The sequence below is a fragment of the Gnatocerus cornutus genome, chromosome 10 (assembly GCF_029298725.1).
Source record: "Gnatocerus cornutus isolate USDA-ARS CGAHR chromosome 10, icGnaCorn1.1, whole genome shotgun sequence".
In the NCBI taxonomy this organism is placed as follows: domain Eukaryota; kingdom Metazoa; phylum Arthropoda; class Insecta; order Coleoptera; family Tenebrionidae; genus Gnatocerus; species Gnatocerus cornutus.
In genome coordinates this window covers 7,383,653-7,405,851 of record NC_142242.1, presented here as the reverse complement: position 1 = coordinate 7,405,851, position 22,199 = coordinate 7,383,653, and the positions used below count along the sequence as shown (strand labels likewise).

Here is a 22,199-nt window from a genome sequence, read left to right as displayed (position 1 = left end):
AACACTAACATTCGATACACTAAATAAAATAGAGCTAATGTATCTTCAATGTGTACGTTTATAAGATGTAAAAATGAGATGTATGACTATTTATTACGTAAACTTAGATAAATAAAAGTAAACTTTTTATAATAAAGATTGTTACGATACAATAAAATTATTGTAAATAACGTATTTATTGGAAATAAAATTTCAAAATAAAAACCTGAAAAACTAAAACGTCCTTTATTACACCAACTCCACACTAAATCAACTAAACTCTAAAGTATCAAAATCAGACAAAATTGCTGTTTGTCTTATCGTCAACTCCAAGAAGTGACTTCAAGCCATCACGTGACTTACACCCCAAAGCAGCAAAGTGTCAAAAACCTCGACATCTACGTACACAACCCTCTAAAATAAACTCTTGGAATTAAAGGAGAGCTAAAATTAAACTTGCTACTAAAACGTGCTTCTTCTAAAATTGAATCTTCAGCCACTCAAACTCAAAGTTAAAATTCTTGTTATAAAAACAATATCATTTAGAAAGTAATTACTAAAAAGTCGATAATTTTTTATTGACATTCTCATCATCATTATCTAACTCAGACAAATTAAGCTTGTGAGGTAATTTCCATACTTTGGTAAAAATGGAGGGAAAAAATAAAAAAGTGGTACTAAAGCAAAGTTTGCGTAAAAAAATGGACTTTATTTGTACAAATTTCTCAATATATACATAAAAAATTAAATGTACACAACCCAGTCGTGAAAAAATGAAACTACATTTAAATCAAACAAACAGTCTCCAATGTTTAATTTACCTTATTAAGATTAGTGTTACCTGTAAACAGTCTATATTCACCATAATCAACAAAACCGTCGTTATTTTTGTCCATAGCTTTCATAATTGGATCCACATATTGTTCTAGCGCTTGATCAGTGTGTGCTTTAGCAGTATCTTTATCATTAGCTGTAAAAAATAGAATTAGAACAATTCATTCACAAGACAATAGTGGACATTACAGAAGCCAAGCTACCTTAAGAAGAAGGCTTGCCTTGCCCAGCAGCCTTTTGTTGAGCCCTGACAAATTCTGGGTAATCAATATAACCATCACGATTACTATCATCAACATTTAATATTGGGTCAATTAGAGTGATCAGTTCCTCATCTTTAAAGATCTTGTCCTCTATTTGACCAGCTTTCTCCTTACTTCCCTGCTCTACAGGACATAAACCCAATAAACATACTAAGACCACAACAAAGAATCTCACCATGCCAATGAATCAAAGATTTTATTAATTCACAGCCATCCAACTTGTTGTTATTATCAGCATCATGCATTTTGAAGTAGTGGAATTGAAGCTCTTGTTCTGACATCTTGCTAGTGTCTATAGGCACTTCCATATGTTCAGCAATATGTCTATAACAAACTAAAATAACACAAGCTAGACAGACATTCTCTCATTACTCTTTTTCATGTGCAATATTAGCAGTATTCAGGAGCTGTGGGGCTTGTCCATGGTGGTGGTGTCCTTGTTGCATTGGAACCTGCTGTTGTTGTACGGGAACCTGCTGTTGTTGTACATGTTGAACAGGCATCTGCTGCTGTTGTGCATGTTGCACAGGCACCTGCTGTTGCTGCATGGGTACATGTTGCACTGGTACTTGTTGCTGGACATGTTGAACAGGAACTTGTTGATGCATTTGTTGGTACTGTTGTTGATGAGGGGGCGGCTAAAAATGCAAAACTCCCAATAAAAAAACCAAAAATATGTTATTCTATACTTGATAATGCTGAGGCGGAACACCGGGCGGTGAACGCTGCGCCTGGACAGAAATTAACAAAACTAATTGAAATATACTAAGAAACGTCCACAGCATGGTCATTTTCTTTAAGAACCCCGGAAAATTATTAAAAGAAATCGAGTATCCACATAGTACACTTTAAAATGAACACGTATGTCAAGGTGAATGTTGCCACCGCGAAGAACGCAAACTCCCTAGGCGGGAATTTTAAATTGGAAATTTGGAGGGAAATCGATCACTAATAAAACTGATACGCACCGGATACATTTTAAATTCCTATTTACATTTGTTGAAAAGCATTATCTGTGCGTGGTGTGGAGGAAGAAAGGTAAATTTATCACTGTTTGTGCCGATAAGAAAGTGCATTTTGTGCGCCCTTAAATGGATGATGGTAGTAAATAAACCAGTGATAAGATTTATCTTAGTGTTAAGGGAAAACCGATCAGTTTAAAAATACGTGCTAAAATATGAGGCTGCTCTTGATCTTTCTCTTCATTTCAGCGGCAGCAGGTAAGATTTATTGATAATTAAATTAATTTAACATCGCAAAAACTGGGGCAGTTGTTTATTAAATAGGTCTTGGGCTAGTTATTATTAATAACCCATTATTCACGGTGGCCTCTGAATAATAGAATTTTAAATTATGTTAATCTTCTATTCATGTCTGCACTACGACATTGTCTACACGAAAATGCGTCTTATTGCAAATTGTTTTCAGGACTAAATGTTGTAACTCTTCGCTACTGTTGCGGATTAGGAAACAGCCATGCAAATGCAGGTCTAAAGTGCGATAATTTCCAACTCCCAATTGCAGGAGTGCGAAAAGACGATGAAACTGCTTGTTTGCATTCCATTGAAGTTTGCTGCAAGAACCAAAATCAGTAAAAATAAAACGACTCTTAAACACACATCCTCTCTATGTTTTTGCAGAGAATTGGAATGCAGTAAAGGAACTCAAGACGCTAAAGAGGAAAAGACCTGCGAGGGAGAAGGTGTAAAAAAAGTAATGTTTTTTGAACGCGTTATCTCGATTCGCTTCGGATGTTGATTACTTATTCCTTATCGAAATTCTTGAAAATCGTTAACATTCACAAGAGATAAACTTTGAACGCTCTGAACTTACAATGATCTGAGAATTCGATTTTTATTTACTTTGTTTTCTACAGGATTGTTGCGACGCCTGTCAGGTGGGTCGTGAGACCGCCAAAACACAAAACTCTTGTCACGAGAGTTTGGGGCTTGGGCTTCCACTTGACAAAGCTTTTAGCGACTGTTGCAACGACATAATCAACACTGCAACCACAACAACTACAAGTACTACAACCAAACTACCATCAACTCCTGAATTAATTAAATCTACAGCCGCCGCAAATTACTCACCATTACCACGTTTGTAGGGCTATTTTAATAATGTCGTAATGTTGTAATTAAATTTTACAGCTCTTGAAAATGTGTGCGACATCGGAGATGTATGTGCTCAAATCTGTATACCGACGGAAGACTCCTACAGATGCGACTGTAATAAAGGGTACACTTTGATGAGTGATGGCATTTCCTGCAAACCCGAGAAAAGAGCCTTGAAAAAAGGAGACAGGTAAGGGAAACCGAAAATATGAATTTTCCATTGTAGTTTTTTAGGTGTTCGACGAGCAATCCGTGTGATCACGATTGTATTGATACTGGATTGGAAATAAAATGCTCCTGTCGCGAAGGATACGAACTAGCGAAAGATAAACGCACTTGCGAAGGTAAGATTACCAGTGAAGTTGTTTCTCGATATATTTTCCGTTTTAGATATTGATGAATGCGTTCGTGGCGTTCATGAATGCAAAGCGAACGAAATATGCATCAATGACGAAGGTTCATATTTTTGCGACGACCCAGATTTTCAACCGGAAACCGATCTCAACACTGATCCTCTAGAAGTAAAGTGTCCTACAGGATACAAATTCAATTACGAGAAATTAGTCTGCGATGGTAAATCCATAAAGCAGTTAATCAAAGTAAAAACCGCCCTTTTCAGACATTGATGAATGCGAGTTTGATATAATTTGCACTCGTCCTAAAATTTGCATTAATACAGTGGGATCGTTCCAATGCGAGGGGGAAGATTCACCACAATGTCCTCCAGGTTTTCATTTCAAGGATTCGATACAAACGTGTACGGATATCGATGAATGTATCACAGGAGAGAATGACTGCAATAAAGAATCACAAGTTTGTTTAAACACGAAAGGGAATTACACGTGTATTGATAAGGTATCGAAGAAAACGTGCCCTCCTGGATTTAAGAAAAATCCATTCACACAAAACTGCGACGATATAGACGAGTGTGTTGAAAATGATGATGCGTGTGGGTCTGATGAAGAGTGTGTGAATGAACCGGGGGGACATAACTGCGTCCCGAAAAATGGAAAAAAGAAGACGTACGACTACCCTTTGAGACCTCCGTATGAACCCGAGTTGCCCCCAAAACCCACAGACCCTGTCGTGGAAACCACAAGTACAAGTACAAGTACCACAACTACTAGTACCACCAGTACAACTACCACGACCACTCCGAAGCCGCCCTCTGCCTCTTGTCCTTCCGGGTACAGATTCTCCACCAGAGTCAACACTTGCATTGGTACTACCCATCGGTGCTTTTCCTGAAGACTAAACAATCTTGTTACAGACATCAACGAATGCGAGGAAGATAACCAACTATGTGACAGCACCCAAGACTGTTACAACAGCCCCGGAAGCTACATTTGCAGCTGTAAATCAGGCTTTACGAAAGACTACCAAACGGGGGCGTGCGTAGGTAAAAAACCCCCAATTTTTAGTTGCAGAGTTTGAAACCCCAATTTTAGATATCAATGAGTGTCAAATTGGCGATCACGACTGCACAGAAGCTCAAAGATGCGATAATACAATAGGGTCGTACCTTTGTGCACGAATTACAGGTTGTGGTACTGGCTACACCCTCAATTACGCCAACGGTTTATGTGAAGATGACGATGAGTGTTCTTTAGGAACACACAGTTGTAACACTTTAGGTCCTAATTACAAGTGCCGGAACACTTTAGGGTCGTACCGATGTGATGCTATAAGACCAATTTTGCGACCTACAGCGTTAACACCACAAATTATACCAACGCAGTTAAATCCCACGGTGTTGATACCACAAGTTATTCCAACGCAGTTGAAACCCACAGCATTGACACCACACGTTATACAAACTCCTCAGGTAGTACCGAATTCTTACACTACACAAAACTACCCGATTTTCAGTGGTACGCGCAAGAAATGTCTTCCAGGTTACGTAATGAACGAAAGAGGAATTTGCGAAGGTTCGAATGGTTCCAAAAACGGTTTAATCTTACACTTTTTTGTAGATATCAACGAATGCGAAAGCAACCCTTGTCGCAGAGGTCAAAAATGCCATAATTTCAACGGTAGATACCAGTGCATCTCCGAGGTACAGTGTAAAATCGGGTACGAACTTGATGACGCTGGGGAACACTGCATTGGTAAAAAAAACAGATTTTTCTTCGAATTTTACGTAATGAGTTTTTACAGATATTAACGAGTGCACCAGAGGAACTCACAAGTGTAAACCCACTCAAATCTGTAAGAACGGACATGGTTTTTACACTTGTGAGTGTCCTCCAGGTCACCACATTGATCCAATTACGCAACGCTGCGAAGACATCGACGAATGCAAATTCTACAGGGTAATCCAATTGTTTAATTTGTGTCCAGGCTTATAACTGACAATTTAACAGGCGTGTTCTATAAATGCGGAATGCATAAATACCATCGGATCCTACAAATGCCATTGCAAGGACGGTTTTCGCGAACAAGGCAGTTTTTGCGAAGATATCGATGAATGTAAAGAAAATGCAAGACTGTGTGAGCACAGCTGTGTTAATATTTGGGGTTCTTATCGATGCGCTTGCAAACCTGGCTTTATATTGAATTACGACAACAGGTAATGCATTCAGTGCAATTTTTCTTACTCTTATTGACTTATAGGACATGTACGGATATCGATGAGTGTGACAAATTCAAAGATAAAAGACTCTGCATTGGAAGTTGTGAAAATATCCCCGGTAGCTACAGATGCAAGTGCCCCAAGGGTTATCGCTTGGGTAGCGATGGACGCACGTGCACAGGTAAAAATCCAAACGTAAACACAATACGATCAATCAATTTTTTTAGATATTGACGAGTGTCAACAAAATGTTTGTCAAAATCGCGACGACATTTGCTTGAATACAAGAGGTGGTTACAAATGTTACACTATAAAGTGTCCTCAGAATTACTTCAGAGATCCACAACATAAAGGGTACAGTTTTATTTATTTATTGCAAACACTTATTCAAAGTTTTCAGACGTTGCAAACGCCCTCAAAGCTTATGCGACCCCAGAGACGTGCAGTGTATTCTAAAGCCTGAACAGTACACTTATCATTACATCACGCTCGTTTCGAATTTACCAATCGCAAATGATAATGTTCAGTTTTTCCAAATTAATGGGCCGAAATGGGCTATTGCAAGAGCTGACTTTTCCATGAAAGTGATTAATGTCAACGCTCCTTACAACGTGGAGCGTTGCAATGAAAGATTCTTCAAAATGGTTAAGCCTGCACATAACACAATGCAGTTGTTCTTAGTCAGGTCTATACAGGGTCCTCAGGAAATTGAACTTAAAGTAGACATGCATTTGTACCAGGGTACTGTCATGACAGCGAATGTTGTGTCTCACATTTTTATTGTAGTATCAGAATATCCATTTTAATTGAGGTGGAGGATGTAGATTTAGACTTTTCACTATAGAGACCACAGATTAGTAAAATGGTGTTGGTCTTTTGAAAAGTTACTTGTATTTATATTTTTAATAAATCAAACTTAAATGCGATTCTTTTATTTTTTAGATATGAAAATAGAATTTTTTTTACTCATTTATTTTCAGTGGTATGACACATATACTATTGGTTGCTGATTTAACAGTACTCCACCTACCCAGTCTGTGATCTTTTCCAACTGCTGCAAGAAGTCGTTTTCCGTCGGATGTAAAAGCTAATGCGTTTATAAATCCAGAGACTGGAATTTCAAAGAGCTTGGAGATTTTCCTAAACTTCTCCGCTACTTTCCACAATCTGATGTAACCATCTTGAGAGCCTAACGACAAAAAACAGATCAGTTTTTTGATCATATGAAACAAAGTTTTTTACCTGATGCTAATACATCGCTGTGAACGTAAGACGCAACAGCGCTAATCCAATACGGCTGCAAATTTGTTTGGTCACATCCATGAGCTGCTTTTATACTACACAATGGTTTTTTCTTAATGCAGCTCCATATGCTTACTTGACTAAAAAGTTAAATTAAGTGAGAGCTTCACCTTTTTTTTAACTTACCCATCATCTCCTCCAGAGACAAAATATTGTTCATTAATTAATTTCACGGTGTCTATGTTCCCAGGATGAGCGTTGAAAATCAATTGTGATTCCTCACTAACTTTCCATAGCCGCAAAGTACCATCTCGTCCACCCGCCGACACAGGTTTGTCTGAATTTAGAACATCAATAGAAGTGATTCCGTCTTGATGTCCAAATAAAGTTTCAACGAAAGTCATTTCATCCAATGACCAAACTCTTACTGATCTATCATTGCTGGCGGAGTATAAAGTGTGGCTGTTCTGTTTGAGGCAGAGTCCTGTGACCGCTTTTTTGTGTCCTTTCAAAGTTCCTAAGTGCTCCAAAGTGTCAGGGTCCCAAATCTGGATCATTCCAGAAGCATCACCGACAACCTACAATCTGAGATGAGATAAGAGTGGACACAGTTTTGGAGTCTTACAAGAAATTTTTTGTCTGTTGATATTGCTATGCTAAATATACAACTGCTGTGGCCTTTGATTTTATCTACGTTTGTCTTGACAAATGGAATGACGCCAATTTTTTTACATTGTGTTAAAGACCCTACAAAGAAAATTAGTTCTGAGTGACTGAAGAAAAGTCTTACATTTAATAATAACTCCATCTTTGCTTCCTGAGAAAAGCCATTCATCATCAGAAGATATGCACATGCAAGTAACTGTGTTTTTCTGTTCTCTACATTTCAATAGTTTGATATTTGCACAGTCTGCCCCTGTGTATTTATCAGCAACTGTAATTTCATATTTCCCTATTTGTTTGAGATGATCTGTTTTCAGCCTCTGTGAAATGACTTCCTTACTAACTTCTTTATCCTCTAGTCTCCTCCTTTCTACAAAGAAAAATCTAAGAAAACTGTTCTAAATCCATTAAACGCCCCTACCTTCTTTCTCAATTTCCTCCAAATAAATTTTCGCCAATCTCAGCTTTTTTTCTTGTGCAGTTTCATTCTCATCCTCTGAGGTCACGTCTTCAGGACTGTCTCTATCTTCACCTTCATCTTCACTACTCGTTATCTCTGTATCTTTTCGGCTGGCTTTCTCCGATTTTCTTTTTCTTCGGTTATCAGCCAAAAACTAAAAAAACGGGCAAGTTAAATTTTTGTAAAAATAGGAAGACACTCACTTTGTGAACACCATTTGTAGGTTTTGATTTAATAAAAAAAGACATGATTTGTTCCGTACAGGACGTGTGGTTTAAATTACGGTTGTCGAACCCATGAAATAAATAAATTACACGTGCGCCTGTTTAAAATCCGAGGTTAGAAACGAGCTTTTTGACATAAACAGAGAATCGCACTGCTTCCAACGTGACGCGACTAAAATCCCTAGGATTTTCAAACCAACGAACACAAAAAAGGGATTTTTTTTTTAATTCGAATGCTTTTCTGAATTACAATTTTCGAGTGAAAGTGCCATTGAGCATTATTTTGTTAATTAATTAGTATATTTAATAACTCATATTGTCGGCTAAAATTAATTTGTCGTGTAGATAAATTTCAGTTTTTATTTTTCACTGCTGAGTTAAACGAAATTGTGTTCGGGAATTAGTTTTTCTCTCGCAAAATTCCTCTTGTTGCTTAACCAACATCGGATATCATATTTGTTCATAACTAAGCTAGATCTTATTTCAAAGTAGTTTTTTTTCCTTATTGTTGTGTTCTCATTATTGTTGTTACAAGCCATCCTTTAAAATTGAAGTAACCGACGTGTTTCTTTAAAAAAGTGGAAACTTTATCAGGTTTTTGTCGACCATAAGAACCTCTTTTTTGTTTTGGTCAAATGGTGGTCTAAACTTGATTGTATCTCGTGTGTGTGTATTTTAAAATGCCGGGGACATTTTTGGAGTCATTGTAAGTTTTTTGAATTAAAAATTATGATTACGCATGTTTGTAGATCAAAACTGGACGCGGCTCTAAGAGAGCCTTTTTATATCGTACTGATTCAAGCAGGGACAGTCTCTGTAACAAACATAGCTTGTTATGCTTTAAACTATTATGTTTTGAAATGTAAGTAAAATTCACGCAGAGTACTCTTCTCCAAAAAATTGTTTTAGATACAGACGATCCGTTTTTCTTCGCCCCGTTGTTCGCCTTGCTTGGTCTTTTTCACTTATACGTATTTTCAACATGGGATTTGTTACAATTCGTGCTTTTAACATCTTTCGCTTGTGGGCTGTTTTTTTACATTGGAATTTTAATCCGCGAGGTGAAAAAATCGCGCATTTTTACAATAGCTAATGTTGTAAAAATTGGGATTTTTTTCTACGCTCTCGTTAGGTAGGCAAAACTTTGTGGTCTAACTAACACATCACACATCCATTTAGTTTTAGATATCATCAAGATCGAAGCGATTTTGCTGAATATGTTATGACTTTGATCATTATGACTCTGAAGGTGATTTCCGCGGTCAGATTCGCCCAAGAAAAAACTTACAACGAATTGATGAAGGGTGACAGAATTCTATATGTGTCCGCTCCGTTCGAAGTCATAGCATATCTAATATATACAGGGTGGCCCTCGTATAAGGATTTTTTAAGTTTACGCGACAGGCAACACGAAAAGGTTTGTACACTTTCTTTAGAAATCTTCTAATCTTGACGTTTTAGAACGAGAGGTGGTGGAACATGTTGATGTCCTCGGCGTCTAGGTCCGTGTTGTTTAAAGTCTTATCCCATAAATACCTTCAGATGGAGACTGTAATAGAACATATCGAGTAAGGCGTCTCGCGGTTAAAGTATGACACTGTTATTACTTCTTGTAGGAACGAGATCCTCCGAGATGTAATCTTGATGGTGATCCATGCTTACCAATTTCGATTTAGATACTATTACAAAGCGCAACTCGCCGAGTTGGAGATCATCGCCGCAGGGTTGAAACGAGGGGGTTGGACGAGACACATCGTGTTTGATTTTATGGGTGCCGAATTTTCCCATCTCTTGGTGCATTATTTCTATTGTGTTAACTTACTCATGGGCACATATATGCGCAATGGTAATAATAAGATCCAAGTTTTGACATGTTCTAATAGAATCGTTTCAGAATTCAGTATCGACACTCTCAGTGGACTCTACGAGGCTGTAATAAATGTGATATTTATAATAATGTTAGTAGCAAGTTACGATGTTTACTATGCTGTCTATGCGTGTTGTTTTGCGTTTTCTATGTTAACTCAAAGACAGTCGATGTTATCCGTGACTACAGGCTGTGGAAATTGTGTTTTTTATTGTTTTCATGGACAATTGGGTCCCAGACGAGCCCCCCGACAGGTGCCCCCTTGGACCCACGAAGCGCTTGTGTTGTTCTTGGCGAATCAACTTCGCATAAGTATGTTAATCATGGTTTTTCAAAATTCAGCTGACCATTACACTTTTCTGATACGGACCACAATTTGTCTTACAATTGTTGATTTATTGTCGGCGATGATGATATCTACAGAGCGCGGAGTTTCTGATGTGTCTCCCCCAATTCACCGTGGAAAACGACGCATTCCTAAATGTTAATTATTTTAGAAAATAAAGACTTTGGCATTGTATTTATATTTATTTAGAAATATTCAAAAGACAAAAGGCACACACAGAAAGTTGATTACACTTTTTACATAGTTGTTCATTGTTCTTAGCTACTGAGTATAATACTTGCTGTTGGGCTTGAACACTGTGGTTAAAAAATTCACATTTAAAATGATAAATGAAATTACGTAAGTGAATTAGTGTAGCCCACTCTGACTTGTGAACAACTTTACAGTCCATTTTTAAACGAAAATCGTTTCTCTAGTTAAGTGCCTGAAATATAAAAAAATGTGTTCTGAAATGAAAACTATCCTAATTTTCTAGAAGAAACTAAATAAACAGTTGAGCCTTAAGTAATAATAGTTCATGTTGTGTATACTCTGCAATTATTCCACGAATACTAACGTATTCAGGCACTAGCTTAGATCACAAATGACCCAACAAGGAATTAACTATATTTACAGAATATATCTCAATAACACAAATAGCTTTCTTTAAATTCAGTCAAAGAAACTGGCAAATTAAGGGAAATACTGCAACAATACAAAGATAGAAACATTACTAACTGGGCGGACATTCGTCAAAAATATTTGTCTACCACGGAGCAAATGAAACTTGGCACTGATATGATATAATTTGCCACCTTCTTTTTTTTAATGAAACAATAAATAACATAAAATAACATGTGATAATAAGTGAATTTCCTAATAGAACGTAACGATGTTTAGCAGAATGGACTAACAGAATGGTAACTAAACAACAAAGAATAACGAACTGTGTTTCAGAATTGTAGACATCAATCTTGTCTCACAGAAATCGGAACTTTTTCCGATAGTTTTGATATGGAAGCTCGATGATTTAAATCCCACACGACGCAATCAGAAGTCTGAAAAAGTCAATCAATTCACGTTTTACTCAAATTCAAAGTTGAACTAACCACTTACATCAGTGCGAGATATTTTCCGATTACGCTCTGATTCGTTATCCGATTTTCTTCGTTTCTTTTTCGCGGAAATAGATTCTTGTCCACTATCTCCATCCTCACTATCTGTGCTATCAGAATCAGAACTGGAACTAGACGACGAATTACTCGAACTATCAGACGCCATTCCAGATGGCTGTTCTATATTTATCCTATCAGCTAATTTCGCCAAGTCTGGTTCATTCTTCCGCAGCGCTTTAAGCCATTTTCTTGAAAATTTCGGTCGGCCTCTTGCGGTTTTATGCCAAACAACTGGGAAATTCGTTCGACTACAGAAATTTTGCGTCACGGCAATCGTTGTGTCCAGATTCAACACGACATGCCACCATCCTCCTGGAACGAAGACTGTGTCACCAGGTTTTTGGAGGATCTCGATTGGCTGACAGTCGCTAGGCCAAGATGGCTCTTTTGTCTTGGGGTAGATAAAGTTAAACCAGGTGATGGCTTCGTCACTTTGTTTTCCACCCATGGAGTTGGTCACTTTGAGGAGCTCTCTGGGCGTGTTGGTGGGGAACAGACACCATCTGCGACAAAAGATCTTAAATTGTAGCTTCAAGTTATGTAATCAATTGGTAAAAAGTAAGGAAAGGGAGTGTCAACCTTTTGTGTCCTCTGATAAGGGCGTTCCAGGCACTGGTTCCTAGAGGATCAATGTGGATTCCTGTCCCAGATCTGGCAGGTCCCATAACGAACCATCGGTAGGGCGGCCTGCGGTTTTCCCCAGCATGTTTAAATAAGTCATCTCTGAAGTAATAGGGCACTTCATAATCTTCTAATAATTTTTTTCGACGACGGTGCTACAAATTATTATTTAAACCAGGAAACATGTGATTCCGCCATATTACCTCGCCGAAATTGCTATCAAAAATATACAAAGGACTATCATCTTTAGAATTGAGCATATAATGTACATAGTACTTCATCTTCATCTTAACATTATAACCTTCATTATCTTCACCACATTTAAATTTTTGGTTTCTATATTTTTTAACCAACTTTTCTAATGTCCATTTTTCGTTGGCTTTCCAGCCTACCTGAGTTCCAGTGATAACGACTGGTTTGTAGGGAAGCTCATAATTTGATATAAATTCTCTTTGTGAAGCCTGTGATTCTTCAATTCGATCACAGTTATCAGTGAAATTCCAAAACTTTTCAAAATTATTCGCGTAATTGCATTGGGTCCACAACTCTTTCGTATTCAGTTCTGAGCAAAAAAACACAAATATAAATTAAAAGAATTAAAAAATCAAAACGAAATAGGTTAAAGATGGTTTGTACCTGGTCTAGCTTTTTTCTTTACTTCTTTTATACGTTTGCGGGCTCTGTGTGCAAAATTAACATCATCCATTCCTTGAAACTAAAGCAATTTTAAAATTTTTTGTTTAAAATAAAGTAAGGAAATTATTTGAAAACGTTAAAACTGAATCAGCAACAGTCAAAACTCCACCTGAGGTGGCACCCCTGTCTGTCACACGTTCACAACGCTGCAAGTCCCTAGACTGCACGCGCTAAATTCAAAATAAAAAAAACAGTAATATTTAAAATACTAAATTATTAACAACATTACTCTGTTGTAAAATTTAAAATTGTAATATTTCAATCATTTCATAATTAATACGGAATGGTCTTAACGGTTTATTTTGCCTTCACCTTTATTGATTTTATTTTTTGTTTATTTTACGTTTAAATATGTTCAAATGATAAAAGGATGAATCATAAATGACTGTATACATTATAGTTTAACAATTTCGTTGTGGTTATTAATAATCATAAACATTACATTTTGTGAAACACCCACGTCGTCCATCTATCTATAACGACTATTTTAGTCGTTTTTTATTCAAAATGACCACATAATATCTTTGTCAGTTATTTATATTTTCATAATAGATGTATAAATAAAGTAGACTGTAAGCATATAATGTATACTTTATTTTGGTTTAAAATGAAAACGGGAACTAGCCACCTTTTTAATAGTAAAAGTAGTTTTAACTACTTGGTTATAGTGTAGTTTTTTAATTTTAACGCAATGGTAGGTGGAATAGACGATCAAAGCGAAAGATAATAGCATAATAGTTATCCAAATGAGTTTTCATAGCAAAGTTAGCGTCGCCAGTGACATCCCTAATAGTCTGAAGTTTCGTTAAAACTAACTTAATTGGTGCTAACATTTCGGTTTAAAGTTAATTTGGGTAAAAATGAAGCTACTTCAGTAAAAGTCGGTGTTATTATAACGATTTATTCAACATAAAGTTGGGTTACATTCTGTACTTACCTAAAATACATCAATAAAATTGATATAAAATAAAGGTAAGTCCTAAGGGCTAATAATTTCACAGATTTGAGTAACAGCGGATCATTTACATTTTTATTTGAATTATGAACGCTAGACCTTTTAATAATGTACAACATTAAAATGAAAGAATTTACAGCATTGCAAAACGAACACTCGAGTTTTAAAAACAATTAAACAGATAATCAAAATTTTTACAGTAAAAATACTTTATACATCAGCTCTTTCACCCATTTCAGAAATACAACTGCAATGATATTCATTTTACATTTATAACTAACTAACTTATCTAAGTAATCACACCTTTAATTTTAGGCTTAATTAACTCACATTTCAGTATGCGTCCATTCACTGAATAACCTGGAATATGTACAAACAAAACACTGCAAGTTCAACAGTAAGTAGTGTAGTCTCACTTCACACATGAAGGATTTTTTTTTTATTCAAAATTACATTTATAGTATGTATGTAGGTATGTAAGATGAAAGAGGACAGTTCCTGAAGTTACGTGTAATGTTAAGTGAGAAAATCAAAGTTTGGAACCCAAAGCAACCAACAACCAGGTACCAAACTTAAAAAAAGATTCTAACACCAAACTTAGTAGTATCACAGATTCGTAATAAATTCATTCTAATTCCAATCCGTCCAAAGTACAAAATTAGATTGTCCACAAACAGACTAGATTTTCATAGAAGAAATAAATTTCTACGTGATTACATTTTTGGTTTTAACTGATAATACTCAAGAAAATTAGAGTACTATCTGACTAGACTTTTTCTACAATTCGGTATTTGGTCTATGGTTGATTTGTTAGTTGAAAAGTACATCTGGTCTTGAACTAAATCATTAAAGTAGAAAAGATGGCATGAGTAGGTACGTCTAGAATGCAAAATTTTGCTATAGTACAAGTTTCGTTTTCTTTATCTGATTTGTTATATAAAATCTAATTAAAAAATAACTAACAAAAAGTTCAATTTGTCAAAACAATGATCGTAAGCGGGGTGTAGCCTCCTTGGCTTCGATTCGGACGTTGGCTGCTTATGTGGCTAACAGTTCTACTAAAACTGCTAAGCTGAGAGCCACGGCGATGGCAAATCTTGGTGGGGTGCAAGCTGCTAGTCCAATTCCCATTGAAAGGTGCGACCAAGCAGGAATAGGCGATGCCGAGTTCTTTCCTCGTTGCATGGCAGCAGGGTGTTCTCCTGCAAGAACAAACAATTTTTAGTTCCAAAGAAATCACAAGCGGTGTCAAATTATGTGTACAAAGAAAAGTTCATGATTTGACACCGCCAATGCACCCTCAGCGATTTGTTTATGTTGGCGATGTGGTCAAACCAGTCGTCCTTGACGAGAATGTTAGGCGAACTTGAGGAGCATGAGAACTGGGGTAAATTGACGTCATCAGAAATCTGGTTTTTGTTGGCCAGGTGCTACTCCACGACTCCAATACTTTCGCTTTTACTAGCTGCTGAATTAGGCGCCATGACAATTTCGCTTTCTTGACTAGCGTATTTGTCATTGGTATTGGTACTCATTTTAAGCAGAATTTTATATGAAATCCAAAAAGGTACTAATTTTTCGCGTACGTCGACAAATAACAGAATTAGAAGTGAATGAAGTTAAGGAGGTTCGGAAATAAATATACTTCGGTCAATATCTAGTTTATTTGTGAAGCACGCTTAAGTTGTTGGTACTCATTTTATGCAGAACTTCACGCAGAATCTAAAAATGTCTTAATTTTTTTCGTTTTTTTCGATAAATAACAGAATTAGAAGCGATTGAAATTCCAGATAGAGATGTTCCAAAATTAAACTATGTATTTCGGCCAATATCTAGTTTATTTATGAAGCAAACTACTGATTTTATGCAGAATTTCTCGCAGAATCCAAAAATCTCTTATTTTTTCCGTACGTCGCCAAATGATAGAATTAGAAGCAATTGAAATTTCAAATAGAGAATTTTCTGAAAGTAGCCTATTTTGGTCAATGGCTAATTTTTTTGTGAAGCAAAATAAAGTTATTTGTACCAATTTTACGTAGAATTTCATGGAGAATCCTAAACCGTACTAATTTTTTCATAGCTCAACAAATAACTGAATAAGAAACGATTGAAACAGCGGGTAGTTGCAAAACGGCAGAAAAACCGGTTTTCTCAGTTTTTCTTGCAATGTATTAACCAAAAATCCAGTATTACATATCTTGAATTAAAAACTCCATTTTTTTTAATTTCCGGCCCCATTTACTATTTCTGTCGACACCTAGCGTTTGTTAACTTTCGGATAAATTTTTTGTGCTCTGTTTTACGAATTTACGTAATACCATTGAGTATTAAAATAATAGATTCTTCAGTTAATTGTCGTGTTTCGCCCGGGATAGTTGTCAGATACTCGTGCAAGATTATCGCGATTTTTGTGCATTTTATTTATGGCGAAGTGCGGGTAGTGCGTCAGCTTGCCCAAAACTGTTCTCCCAATCAGCGGGTTGCTTCTGGAGCTCCCAGCATTTTCTTAAGGTCAGTGGTTTTCAACTAGATTGTATGTATGTCAATGTCTCTGTCAGTTAAAAATTGGTAGGGAAAATCCCAAACGCCCTGTACAAAAATGTTTAATTTGTGATGAAACTTACCCTAGCCGTAGATGTAGAAGCAAAAATAATTTTAATTAGTAATGCCGCTTTGCGTCACGATTTGAAGCAAAAAGTGAACGTCTCAACTTCCCTTTTTTGGGTGAAAAATGAAATCTGTTAATATCCCAAACAGGGGGCTACTGTCGACTGGAAAATTATATTTTTAACGATATGACGAAAAACTCAATAAACTTTTTGTCTCCGAATCAAGCGACAAGTCATATCCAGGCCAATTTGGTTATAGAAAATCGATTTGAGACATCTATTTCTCAGTGTTCCAATTGGAACGGAATCCATCAAAACTGATTTCAGTATCTAGAGATATATTTCGAGCTTTACATTTTTTGATTCGTAATTTGTTGCAACGAGAGCGTTAAGGCTGCTATTGAATTTTTAGTTTTCAAAAGGTAAGACGAGTGTTGCACACACTCCTAAATGGGGAGAGTGAAATCGGTTTTAGTGGCTTTTGCCGAGTTTTAATTACTTTAACGAGTTGGTTTTTGTGTTCCATAAAAATGTTAGATGCGTGTTGCTATTTATTAATTGTAAAAGCTCTGCTGCTTTCTGGGTAAGAATTGTCAGAGTTTGTGGTGGAAATAATTGTCACATGAAATAGAATGTTTCCTCCGTTGCAACGGGGGACCAGCTATGTAATTATAAACTTACCGTTGAGAACGTGCAGGAGGACGCTTGCTGAGTCTAGATTGGAGGGGCTGCAGGTGTAGTTTCCTGAATCTTCCGTTCGGGCGTGGAAAATGATGAGTGTGCTCACTGTGGTGTCTGTTCCCACACGATCTGTGCGTATATCAATTGCACTACGATCATATTTCAAAACGCGTTCGCCATCGTGATACCAGAAGATATAAGCTGGTTCTTCCAAAGACTGGGTGATCACGCATTTGAGACTTACAGTGCTTCCGGTCTTCACATAAATGTCGGATTCGCCCGATATTTCAATTTTGGGAACTGAAAAATGATTTTTTTTATAATTCAATTATAGCTTCACGTTTTTGATGATCATTATTCGACGGATTTGCACAATGGGCTAACAATAGGAGCCGCACCAACCCTTCTTATTGAATTAGAGCCACTCTATCTCAGCCTGGGGGGAGGTGAGGAGGATTATTGTTATGCCACTATTAATTAAATATGATTACCTCGGGGCTAAAATGTACATACGAAGTATTTCAATACATCCCACTCATCCCATAAACTCCCTTAATCCTTCTACAAATTTTACGGGTCAATAAAATAAATCCTATTTTAAGTATTCATTTCATTTTAATAATTTCAATGCCATAGATTATCCTCAGAGTTCATATCGATCCCGAGTTATGAAACCATCATTATATCTGTTCCAAGTCAAATTTCGGGCAGTAATTTCGTGCGAACTGTTTCGCGATCTGTTAAAGGGTTTGTCTGCTCAAAAATTTCACCCCTAAGTTTAAACCCCACTTACACCTTAAAGAACCAAATGTTCGCTTAAATAACTTACTAATTTCGAGTAATTTACTAAATTTCATCGCCGCACATTTTCACCTTCATTCCGGAAATTGGAAGAAAATCAATGAGATCACCGGAAGAAATTCTAAACAATTGCCTCATGCAAATCACGGAGTATTTTACAAAATCTTTAGTACAGTAAAACCTTTAACAGGCACCTCCATAAAGTTTTACTGCAAAAAAACTTGAAATACGGTTTAACAGTTGCTGCGTAGCGCATATTTAGCAGACCTTAATTTCCTCTTGGGACAACTATTCAAAAAATATATTGCTGGAGAAACCAGCTGGGATATTGCGGCTTTTGGAATTTAAGAAATTTTGTGTACATACCCACAACATTGAGCGTGATGAAGTGGCTCATTTTGGGCTCGGTACTGACTTGACATTCGTACTGCCCTGCGTCCCTCGGTTGTACATATTTAACTTGCAGCGTCCATGTGTCGGTGGCTTCGACGAGGAAAGCTTGAAAACGGTCGTCGGCAATGAAAGTGTACCTATCTACTGTGAGAATATGAGCATCTCTTCTTCTGATCCACGACACAGATTTGTTGCCCAACTGTTTTACTTTACAGGGAAGGTATGCGTGCGTTCCCAACTGTGTCGTTATGTTGGTGGTCGTTGTGGGATCAAAGTATGGCCCAGTGTATAATCCTGTGAATCTTTTAACTGCATGGGCTGCTTCTCCCCCGGAAAACACTGAAAAAACAAAACATAACTTTAGAAAGTAATACCATCAGCTCTGAGAAGCCTCAAAGGCCTCATCTAAATGCCATCGCGTATAACATCTCTAATTATTATTTCTTCTATTGGATTTCATGCAGACATGCCACAAGATGAACACTACCGCAAATATTATTAGTGGAATTAAAGACTAGCTCTTAATGCTAATTGCTGCAAATTTAGCTGATGCAACTCTCAGACTGATTATAAACCGATGAAACTGAAACTTAACATCAATAAATACGTGCAATTTGAATATACTTTGCATGTTATAGCAAAACGGCAAGAGATGCGCTGTACATTTTTAAACATTTTGTAGTTTCTTATTGTTTATTGCCTTTTTTTTTGTTGAGTAGAACTAAAATTCTTGTCGTTTCGTTGATCATAAATGTTAATGTGGTACATAGAAGTGACGGTAAAGAGTACAAGATAATAGTGATTGTTTTTGGCATTCGATATGATGTTACTCGACGATGAATATGGATGTATGGGAAATGTGGTAGTATCGATTATTCAAATTTCCTTTGTTTAATCTAAGGGTCGTGGGTTGATGATCTTTAACCCGTTTTCTATTGACGATGCTTCGAATTCTTACATTATAATCACGTTTTTGTTAGATGAATGAAATAAAGACCTGAAGAGATTATTGGCTGAGGGAATAGTAAAGGGAGGATTTGAGTTTATTCTCACAGTGATTTGCAACTAAAACTGGCTTCATTATTGAAGCTATCATTAGTGAGAGATGGAAATGTGGAGCATCAGCTTTTCTTTAAAAAATCAATGAGGGAAAGAACGATCGCGCCACACGTGGTTTGGACACCTTATAGAATTAATTTCCTTTCATATTTTAAACAGGCGTAGGTACAAAACTCCTAAACTTTTATACATTTTGCAGTCGACTGGCTGGTTTCAGAACTTCCATACGATTTACGAAGTTTTAAGATAAGGCAATCTGTTAACAAAATTAAAAATTAGGGTCGACTTTCGAACTTCACACCCATTCAGAAAATTTGTTCAAGTGATTCCATTTTATTGATCGGGGAAATATTGATAAATCACGTGGTGTTGTAGAATGTTAAAGCTTGCTGGGCTTAATGGTGTATAAAATTCCTCACGATTCTCTTTATTAGTTTATTTTTTTCGTTTGGTAATGCGCCCGAGTATATGATTTTTTCACATTTTGAAAATGGATTTATAGCACTAAACTCCAATATTTTTGTGGGGATTTTAATACTCCCTTTGCGCCTTAAGTCGAGTCAGAAAACAACTGTTTCTCCACACGTCCACACATAAAAATACAAACTCTTAATTACGTTTCGCCCCCATTTCCACTTCCTCTTAAATTACAAAGACACCATTAACAGCATTTCAAGAAAAAGCAGTCGTCTAATTGATGCTTTCAAAACAATTTCGTTTTTTCCTTAAATGTGATCGTAAAATTTGATATCCAGTTATTTAGAAAACAGCTTTTCAAAGTTCATTTTGTAAACAGCTTTAGGTTCTTATAGTACCCCGTCGTGAGATTAAAACAATAACTCTAAAGCGACTCCATACCGGTAATTTTAACACATTCCATATTATGAAGATGGTAAAAGTTTATTTTTTGTAAAAGTGAACGTTGTAGATGTAAGTTCGGGCATCCACCCTTCTGTATTGTGAATTATTCCAGGCTTTCAGGAACATAAGGCGTAGGGAAGTGTTTTGCTACAGTCGTTTATGTGATATAATTCCGGTGCCGAGATTTCGCAGTTATTTATGTGCAATAGAAAGCTGATTATACTTTACACACTCTGCTTCATGAGTGAATTTCTTTTGCCCAATTAACGGCCTAAAGACGTCTACGATCTTATCAAAATGTCTACTAAGAATAATAGGTGCTATTCAAAAGTTTATCTTCATTGCAGAATAAAATAAACAATAAGTAGACAACGCTTCACATCACTTTAAGCTCATTTCGCTTAACCAGTTTATCGTGGTCTTTCACATCGGTCTGTGGATTGTTCACTAGTAATTAGATTATTGTTTAATATGAATAGCTAACATAACATGTTTGTATTAACCACATGCAACATCAACCAGATACAATTAAACCGTAAGCTAAGCATTTCATTTCAACAAAGATATTTGTTCTACATACTAACACGATGTGATATTAATCAAAATTACTCCATATAACTGTCAAACAGTTTATCTGACGTTCTCTCATTGCACGGAACTGTGTTGTATTATTCCGGTTGCAACAAAACGATTATGGACACGGACAAAAATGTGTTTCTCTTTGCCTTTAATTAGTTTCTCTGTCCGATCGGATATTCTTTCCGCCATTAAAACTTTCTCTGAATACATCCCAGGTAATCCTCTAATCCACAAGAATAAACGAGTAACCTAGACGCAATTATAGTAGCTGGAACCATAAAGCAGCTTGACTGTTGTTTGTAAAGTTTTGAATTGCCAGAAGTTGAATCGTTATTAGTTGAGAGAATGACGAACGGTAAAATTTGCAGATTCGGATAAAGTTTTTCTTGTAAAAAATAAAAACGAATTTTTTACTATAGTTCTCATTTGCAGCATCTGTTGTTAGACGACGTTAATGATGGGTGGTTTACAACTGTTTTTTGCTCAAGTCGAAAGTGTTTCTACAGGAATGAGTTTTCACTAGCGTGGTGAATTATTTTGATACATCCGTAAACAAAACGCAACATCCGATGGGTAAAATCGATTGGCATAATTGCAGGTAGAGACCGGTTGCATTGTTTATTACGCCGGTTAGGAGTCAACGTTGCCCATTTTAACTGAAGCAATCATGTTCAATCATTACATTACGTAGTAATTTACTCATGGAGCTTGTAATTAACATTTATTAACAAATGATTATCTAACATTAACAATCCCTGCTACAATTTGCAGAGTTGTTATTCAATGGTTTTGAATTTTCACTCGGAGCGAGTTCTCAAAACACAAAATACCACAAGCTGTAAGGGAATTATTTACTTGCTCCGTAATTAACTATATACAATCTTCAAACCGTTTTTCATTCCTCTGAATTAATAAATATTACATGGATTTAATTAACTCCACTGACTTTAAAAGGGAATAACAAAACTTTTATGAATGTGGGACGTTCTGGAACGGACCGACATTGAAAGAATTTAATATGTCGTGTTATATTGTCAAGTCGCGTTAAGAAACCGAGTTTTATTAAAATGTGTCCTGCAATAAAGCGAATGAGAATGTGTTTATGAAGTGGCTACTCCTTTATTCATGTTTTTTCTGCGTAAATTACTAGAATTATTAGAATTCCAAGCGTTAAGCTCTAAGCATGTTTGTTATTCTGGTAATGTATTTTTTCCGAATCCGTTCCG

General features: G+C 36.4%; 5 protein-coding genes across 8 annotated transcripts in view; 1 reads left to right on the top strand and 4 right to left on the bottom strand.

The window, feature by feature from the left end:
• Window positions 1–667: 667 nt before the first annotated feature.
• On the bottom strand, window positions 668–2,002 carry LOC148167552 (uncharacterized). Of its 3 annotated transcripts, none has more exons than XM_088047379.1 (5): window positions 1,766–2,001; window positions 1,449–1,714; window positions 1,252–1,400; window positions 1,003–1,199; window positions 857–949 (listed from the first exon to the last, which is right to left on the bottom strand). In XM_088047379.1, exons 1-4 carry the CDS (start codon window positions 1,865–1,867, stop codon window positions 1,018–1,020), a joined length of 699 nt encoding a protein of 232 aa, XP_087903505.1. In that variant the 5' UTR covers window positions 1,868–2,001; the 3' UTR covers window positions 857–949; window positions 1,003–1,017. The 3 variants fall into 3 exon arrangements, with proteins under 3 accessions (XP_087903507.1, XP_087903505.1, XP_087903506.1); XM_088047380.1 differs by having other exon boundaries at window positions 858–949; window positions 1,017–1,199; XM_088047381.1 differs by lacking the exon at window positions 1,003–1,199 and having other exon boundaries at window positions 668–949; window positions 1,766–2,002.
• Window positions 2,003–2,169: 167 nt separating this feature from the next.
• Window positions 2,170–6,688, top strand: LOC148167551 (uncharacterized). The gene is made up of 16 exons (XM_088047377.1): window positions 2,170–2,296; window positions 2,505–2,667; window positions 2,717–2,789; window positions 2,953–3,175; window positions 3,227–3,380; window positions 3,425–3,534; window positions 3,581–3,763; window positions 3,810–4,412; window positions 4,461–4,589; window positions 4,639–5,118; window positions 5,164–5,298; window positions 5,348–5,502; window positions 5,554–5,759; window positions 5,804–5,943; window positions 5,990–6,116; window positions 6,163–6,688. The coding sequence occupies exons 1-16, from the start codon at window positions 2,254–2,256 to the stop codon at window positions 6,566–6,568; spliced, it is 3,330 nt and encodes a 1,109-aa protein (XP_087903503.1). The 5' UTR covers window positions 2,170–2,253; the 3' UTR covers window positions 6,569–6,688.
• Window positions 6,679–8,499, bottom strand: U3-55K (U3 small nuclear riboprotein factor 55K). Its single transcript, XM_088047378.1, has 7 exons — window positions 8,331–8,499; window positions 8,089–8,281; window positions 7,795–8,037; window positions 7,630–7,751; window positions 7,191–7,582; window positions 7,005–7,144; window positions 6,679–6,951 (listed from the first exon to the last, which is right to left on the bottom strand). The coding sequence occupies exons 1-7, from the start codon at window positions 8,373–8,375 to the stop codon at window positions 6,725–6,727; spliced, it is 1,362 nt and encodes a 453-aa protein (XP_087903504.1). The 5' UTR covers window positions 8,376–8,499; the 3' UTR covers window positions 6,679–6,724.
• Window positions 8,500–10,796: 2,297 nt separating this feature from the next.
• On the bottom strand, window positions 10,797–13,177 carry JMJD6 (Bifunctional arginine demethylase and lysyl-hydroxylase PSR). 2 transcript variants are annotated; one of them, XM_088047365.1, is made up of 5 exons: window positions 12,976–13,177; window positions 12,543–12,901; window positions 12,298–12,494; window positions 11,660–12,221; window positions 10,797–11,601 (listed from the first exon to the last, which is right to left on the bottom strand). In XM_088047365.1, the coding sequence occupies exons 1-5, from the start codon at window positions 13,043–13,045 to the stop codon at window positions 11,512–11,514; spliced, it is 1,278 nt and encodes a 425-aa protein (XP_087903491.1). In that variant the 5' UTR covers window positions 13,046–13,177; the 3' UTR covers window positions 10,797–11,511. The 2 variants fall into 2 exon arrangements, with proteins under 2 accessions (XP_087903491.1, XP_087903492.1); XM_088047366.1 differs by having other exon boundaries at window positions 11,509–11,601; window positions 11,653–12,221.
• A 753-nt stretch (window positions 13,178–13,930) lies between these two features.
• Window positions 13,931–22,199, bottom strand: part of LOC148167548 (neurotrimin-like) — a 194,303-nt gene continuing 186,034 nt past the window's right edge. Inside the window, exons 2-4 of the mRNA XM_088047970.1 lie at window positions 18,448–18,813; window positions 17,281–17,580; window positions 13,931–15,192 (exon numbers count right to left, since the gene is read on the bottom strand). Of these exons, the coding sequence (XP_087904096.1) occupies window positions 15,029–15,192; window positions 17,281–17,580; window positions 18,448–18,813 (830 nt within the window). The 3' untranslated portion in view covers window positions 13,931–15,028. The remainder of the gene's footprint in view (window positions 15,193–17,280; window positions 17,581–18,447; window positions 18,814–22,199) is intronic.